Genomic DNA, 7,020 nt, shown 5'->3' with positions numbered 1-7,020 from the left:
CTCTCCACCAGTCACTGCAGCATCCACAACACAGCCTCACGTTAGCTCCTCCAACAAGACAGAGTGCAATGCCGTGAGTTCTGTGGTTCTATATAATAAGCACGGCCGGACGGACAGACAGACAGACGCTCCCACCGCACGACAGAGAAAAGGGAAAACCCAAAAGAAACAACAATTTCCCCCGTCCTCCCCAGTGACGGGCTGACATTTACGCCGTCTCCGGCCAGCTTTTTTGCGTGCGCGCCAGCGAGAGCGGGCGAAACGAGATATACTATTTGAAAAAGCTCTGTACTTTTTCGAATCGTTATCGGGCGGCGTATTATGGAATCAGTTCTGCTGAGAACGGGATTGAGCTGGGGTTTTACACTCTCTTCCATACAATTTAGGTACAAGACGGGGAGAGCATTAATAGTACAGAGACAACCTATGTTTTTAATACCTTATTTATCAATTATTTTGTTTTAAACTTGAATTTTTTTAAAGTAGAGGTTTTACAGCGCTCGCAACTGCATAAGGTCACTTGAGCGCCAGAAGATTAGAAGTGTTACAAGGGAGTAACAAACATAAAAAAAGAAGGAGGGGAGATAAAGACGATAGATGTTTGATACGAAAGAAGGAGCAAACCAAACCAGAGCACCCGCCAATCACCCACAATTCCCCAAACATCCCCAAAGCAAGTAGTGCGATATTCCCAACGATGGAAGAACTCTCCATTTGAGTAGTTGTACATGTAACTGGAAATGTTTTATACCATCATCGACACAATTTAGACCATTTAGGAGGTCGGCTGCTTCGACCCTGCCTGTCAGGGCCAACCTGAGGTGGAAGGGAAACAACGTTCCAGCAGAAATTTGGGTATACTTGACAAAAAACCCCCCGAACAAACAACAACAAAAACAAACAAACCCCCTCCCCAAACAAACAACAACAAAACAAACCCCAAAAAAACCCAAACAACAAACAAATAACCAACATCAACAAAACCACCGCACAATGAAATCGAACTCGTGTCTTCTGCGAGCTTTGTTTTGTTTGCTTTAGTAAGAGTTTTACGGCGCTCGCAACTGCATAACGTTATATGAGCAGGTGGAAAAAGGTTGGTTCTTTTCAAAACAGTACACTGCACAGCCTAATTCTGGTCAACACCACTGCTAAAATACTAAAATGCTTCTGCGAGCGATTGTGAAGAAAATAAGAACTACATGTACCCAATAGACACCGCGGGACATGTATACATGTGTATATTTCGATCTCTATAGGAGTAAACGATCGTAGAAGAAACAGCGAAGTGTGCTGCAGGCTTATAAAAAAATACACAAGCGTCAACATTTGTTTTATTGCTCTAAAACACCAAAAACTACGAAATGATGCTCTTTCAGCGAGAAAAAATGAGTGGTTATTATCGGCGCGACATTTTCTGGCACCGCTGACCTTTTCACCTCACTTCCCTCGGCCCGCCCGCCCAGCCCTCTTCCCCTCCCCTCCCCTCCAAAAATGCTGTCCCGCCTTACGCTTTCATGTTCATGTCCTTTTAACGCACTCAGTCAGCATCTACGGAGTAGCGGTTCAGGCTTCTCACTGTTGGAAGCAGAAGGCGCGAGTTCGATTCACGCGCGAGGAGGTTCTTAATTGCGTACTCTGTGCCACCACTTTCAAAGAGGAAATTTACTTGTGAATCCGAAGCGTACGCTTTGCATAGTGCTCTGTTAAAATTATTTTTGGAGAAATACTGAACGTTTCAAAGAGATCTTCGCACTAAACGTATTCTAAAATGTGAAGAATACAACCACGGGGGTACAAAATGACCCTAGGGCGTACGGATAGGGTTAATAGCGTATCTCCGTTTTTCATCTGAGATGTTGCATCCCACTCAGCCACGGCTGGCCCCTACCTAGCAAGGTTGAAAAAAAAACCCAGCCTGTCTCCCAAATGAACTAAATAACGCCGGTGGGAGCGTAAAACATTTTTGGGGGTTAGAATATGAATAAAATAAGCAATAAAAATAAAAACGCTCTAAACCGTTTTCGTAATGGGCACCGTTTTTTTTTCTCTATTTAATCCGCACTCGAACACTGTCACTTCTTTCTTTTCTCGTAATTCCCAAGGTTCGTTAATTTCTTTTTCACTCTTTGACGCAGGTGGTTGTCGGGTGCTCTGGTGTGATTTGCTCCTACTTTCCTATTTTCGTATATTATTATAGTCCTTATTTCTCATTTTTTTTGTGCGAGTTACTCTCTTGTAACATCCCTAATCTTCGGCACAAATATGACCTGTGTGTGCAAGTGCCGTAAAACTGAAAAATATTTAAACAAATAACCCTTTAAATCCACTCCAGGTAGTGATTTTTACTAACAGCCCCAACTATTTTTTTCTTATTATATAAGATCGTAACGTGTATAAAGCTCGCTGACGAGCGAGTATATGCCCTAAACAATAATTGTTATTTATTATTATATTATTACTATTACTATTAATGTTTAAAAAAATTATTATTGCATGTATTATTACATTTATTATACAGTGCTGGGTAAAAGAAACATAACAATGTTTCCATCCTATCATCGTGTTTTGCTGCCCTAAACGCCACATGACGTAACGGGTAGTAAGTATCACCGGGTTATAGCCGAGTTTAACTTTTAGCTCCATTGCTTTATTCTTTTTTTTCCTCATCAGCTCTAACGCTGTTCTATTTTTTCCTTCAAATACAACCCCCAGTTCAAAACTGCCATCTCTTACTCAATGCCGGTAACTCTGTGCCCCGTTTTCTATTTCGTCTTTGGTTCAAGGAGAAAGAACAACAGCTTTGAGGTCGAGGTCAGAACTTGCAAACAAGAGTCTCCCCCCCCCCACCCCACCCCCTCTTCATTTTTTCTCCTCGTTTGTTCTGGAATTACAAAGAACTGTTGTGTTAAGGATTCCTAAGCCCCCGCCCCGCCCACCCCCTCCCCCTCACAACTATGTTACGATGTCTCTCTTTCAACCGCAAAAGCTGCATTGGTAAACAACAATCGGCCCAGATTTCACGCCTGTCTCGATAGCAAACCAAATCCAAGTATCGTTTCTTGTTTGTTTGTTTGTCTGGCTTCTTCTTCTTCTTTTTTTCGCCGCTATTTGGCTTTCTTTTATGTCTTCCAGAATGCGTGCGAGAAAAAGGCGGAGCACATTGTAGGCATACTTGTGAACAGATTCCTGGACAAACCGGCCCGTGGAAAGAAACTATGACGCAAGTGGCCATGGGGTTGTTGACACAATACCGGCTTACAACACGACTCTTTGTTGTTTTTTAAAGTTATGTCAAAGAGCTTTACGGCACTTGCAACACAAATAGGTCATATGAATGCCAAAGATTAAAGTTGTTACTAGAGAATAACATATAAAGAAAAGACGGAGGAAAGATTAGACAGACATGTTTAATCGGAAAGAAGGACCAGAGCAAGCCAGAGAATCCGCCAGTCGCTAACTAAGACTCCATAATACTACACTTTTGACTGTGTCCAGCCAGCGGATTTTCATGATCTTCCTCAGGCAACCTTTGATGAAAGACTATAATTTTTTTTACCATCTGCTTTATTAGTTTCCATGTTATAGATTCATACAACAAAATACTTTGTACTTGTCTTGAAGCAAGTTTCCTGATCTTGATCTCAATACCGACTGTAAGGTTGGAATGCTCCCCTAGCTTTTTCTAATCCTGGTCTTGACACCAGAGACTGTTCCTCCCGTGCCATCTATGACACTCCCTTGATAGGTATCTGAAGTTACTCCCTCTGTGGGATCCCATTAATCTTAATGTAATCTTTTACACCTGAATTAATCTTCACACAGATGAAGAAACTAAAAAAAAACAACTTCCTCATTCAAGAATGGAACTCATGTCTTCTGCACACTGCAATTTGACCGTTAAAACAAAACAGACATTGGTTTCCCGGTGGCTGCAAACATGACAGACATTCAAACTGGTTAACCAAAATGTTCTGAACAAAACAATGATGACAGCTATACCATTTGCCTCCCACACTTGGAGAGGAGGAAAAAAAAAGTGTGTTTTTAACGCCCCCATCGACAAAATCAGATCATTAAGGGGGGTGAGTGACTTTGACCCTTCTTGCCAGGGCTACTCTGGACCGAGTGGGAGACAGTATCCCAGCAGAAAAAGATGGAGATGCTTCAAAGAGGGAGTTGAGTAGAAGGGTTACCCACACTTTAAATAAGTCTTACATGTAAATGCAATTTGATTGATCACTTCTTTCAGTTACTCAAACACTGCACGTCTCATTGCACAGAAAATGTTAAAACAATCTACTAAAAACATATCATATTTCATGCAATGTATATCAAACTTATTTCACACTGTCCAGTGTACAGGGCCAATCTCTCAGTATTCATACGACACATCAAAGAAAGAGAGAACAGAATAGAATTAACTTTTTTTAGCCTTAGCACCCCCCCGCCCCACCCTCAAGCAAAATAACCTTAGGCTTAACACTTGTTGTTAATAACTTACAAATCCTGACTGTGCAACTCATATTTTGGTGTAAAGACAAAAACACTCAAAGCTCTTGTTTGCATGGTGAGTACTTTAAAGGTATTTTGGCAGTGAAGCCAAGGAAGAGCAAGCCAACTTAGAAAGGCTGTCAGTTCAAAATAGTAAACTAACCGTTTCACACAACTGAAAAAAATTTGTAAAACATCACAATTGTCTGGTGTCCTTAGTTTGTGTAGGGAGTGTGTCTGTTCTTTAAAGACTAACTGCCAATGGCTAAGAATGGTTAAGTTTTTCACCCTTGCACAAAAAAGACGCGAGTTCCAGTTCCTTTTGGTTAAAAAAAAAAATTAATTTGAGTACAGTCGAACCTGCCACGACGGCCATCAGTATAATACGGCCACCTGTACAAACGGCCACTTTCCATTCCCCCCTTGCGTTTTTTCTATAAATTTCCACTGTGTAAAACGATCACTTGTCCAACGCAGCCGTGGCAATCATATTTTATCACAGAACCCCTATCACACCAAACAATAACACCTGTCTCAGACGGCCACCTCTCTCATCCCCCGACGTTTTGTCATAAATTATGTACTGGCTCCTGATGTTGTGGATGAGCCATTATAATCCAATCACCTGTCGTTCTTGTAGGTAGTCGCTCCAACCGATCATGCTGCGTAGGCCCTTCCCAGTGTTGACCAACGGGTAACAATAAATTTTCATATGCTGGTGAGGTAAGCGTGTGATCCCTCATAACCCATAAGCCCCGCCCAGTACTCATAAGCAAATCGAAAGTGAGATGGGTGGTCACTATTTACCCAGTCAGCAGCAAAGTAACAACGGATGTCAACATGTACTTGCGACAGAAGTGTCACTCATTCTCCGAGTGGTGGCGACCCACATGTTTGTTTTACCATGGCACTCGGTCTTCCTCCTCTGACACATTTCGTTTTATTGTCACCCATGCAAAAAAATCAGCAACAAAATAAAAAGGAAACAATAAAACAAACCAACAGAAACAACAACAACAATGCAGCTACCTTCGGTTGGGACCTCAGAAGGGAATGGTTGTTTTTTTCATTTTGATAAATCCTTTTTATTCAATCCTGCCTAAGACAGCCACCTGTCTTATATGGCCACTTTTCTCCTTGACAATGGGTGGCCGTCTCACACAGGTTCGACTGTATCTCCGTCTGCCTGTTGGGACATTGTACTCGATTTGGCCTGAGTTGGCCTTGACCGGCAGGGCCAAAGCATCCCCCTCCTAAAACATTAAAACTTTGTATATTGGGGGCAGGGGAGATTTGCAATTACAATTTATTCAGCTTGTACTAGGAGCATCATGTCTATTTTTTTACAGACTAACCTGCAAGTTCTCGGCATAGAGCATGCTCTTAAGGATCTGGTTGCTACGGCGACGAACAGCCTGACTCTCCATCACATTCTCCAGGAAGGTGAGGATGTCTCTCAGCTTGGTGTCAGATGGCAGCAGTTCCAGGGCCTGAGGAGAAAAGAACAACAAAATTGTCAGTGTTGTGTGCTCCCATCTACACAATTACGATCTACTGAGAGGTGGACTGCTTCGACTCTGCCCATCAGGGCCAACCCAAGTTAAGTTGATCCTGGCAGAGACATAGAGATACTCATTAAAAAGAACTTCCCAACTCGAGAATTGAACTTACATCTTTTATGTGAAATGACAAATCGCTTTTAACACCTGCACTGCAGATGCTGGTGGAGATAAATAAAATACATCAAGTTTATACATGAATGTGTACATTACTACCTCACTCATATCAGGCTAGTTTAACCTTCCAAGTGGTGTCGGCTGATTAATTGGCCTTAAGTTTAGTTCTGTGGTGTCACAGTTGATTTAATCGGCCGATATTTGAGTCATTATTTCAGTTAATGTATCCTGGTTTTTAAAAATATAGCTAACCGTTTTAACCTCTTCACAAATGAGCTCTTCTTCCTATGTACATTCTACTTTCTGTAAATGTATAGGTTTCTGGCCTTTACTTGCATGGCTTGTCAGTCCTCAAGTAGTTTCCAACATAATAAGGTGAAATCATGGAAATCTTCTTGACACCACAGGCCATTCGGAGGGTTAAACAGTTTTTTCAGGTTAAAAAGCAACAACCTCTTCTCTCATTCCTTAGACTTTTAACCCTACATACTAGAATGAGCATGCAGACCTGTTTCCTTCAGCACACTGAACATACACCTCAGCATGCACTGGTGTTATTATTATAGCAATCAAACTAAGAGAGCCATGACGACATGTCCAGCATAAACTCTTTAGACCCTGAGTTATTTCAACTGTTTCCCGGAGTTTTGTTCAACGGTCACCTGCACTATGTCTCATTATAACCCCAAAAGCTTGCCTCTAACTTCTAAAAGAAACAAAGTCTTAGTCATTATTTATAAACTTGGTTCGGGAATAGTTCAGAAAAACAAGTAAAAACTAGAACTAAATGAAACAAAATAGTTGTCACTGGTACCCTGAGTCTGATGTGGGGAACAGAGTTAATACCGCT

At 41.7% G+C, this 7,020-nt stretch overlaps 1 protein-coding gene and 1 long non-coding RNA gene across 2 annotated transcripts in view; one reads left to right on the top strand and one right to left on the bottom strand.

Annotated features, from left to right (window-relative positions):
* Window positions 1-7,020, bottom strand: part of LOC101859617 (vam6/Vps39-like protein) — an 80,065-nt gene that overhangs the window by 48,788 nt on the left and 24,257 nt on the right. The window contains exon 24 of the mRNA XM_005090623.3: window positions 5,850-5,984. Coding sequence (XP_005090680.1) covers window positions 5,850-5,984 — 135 coding nt within the window. The remainder of the gene's footprint in view (window positions 1-5,849; window positions 5,985-7,020) is intronic.
* On the top strand, window positions 1,543-6,243 carry LOC106012851. The gene is made up of 2 exons (XR_004859019.1): window positions 1,543-1,684; window positions 5,844-6,243. It is a non-coding gene; the product is annotated as an uncharacterized LOC106012851 (long non-coding RNA).

Source organism: Aplysia californica, unplaced genomic scaffold, assembly GCF_000002075.1.
Source record: "Aplysia californica isolate F4 #8 unplaced genomic scaffold, AplCal3.0 scaffold00020, whole genome shotgun sequence".
Taxonomy (NCBI): domain Eukaryota; kingdom Metazoa; phylum Mollusca; class Gastropoda; order Aplysiida; family Aplysiidae; genus Aplysia; species Aplysia californica.
The sequence above is the reverse complement of the archived record's forward strand: the minus strand, read 5'-3'. Positions and strand labels throughout refer to the sequence as shown.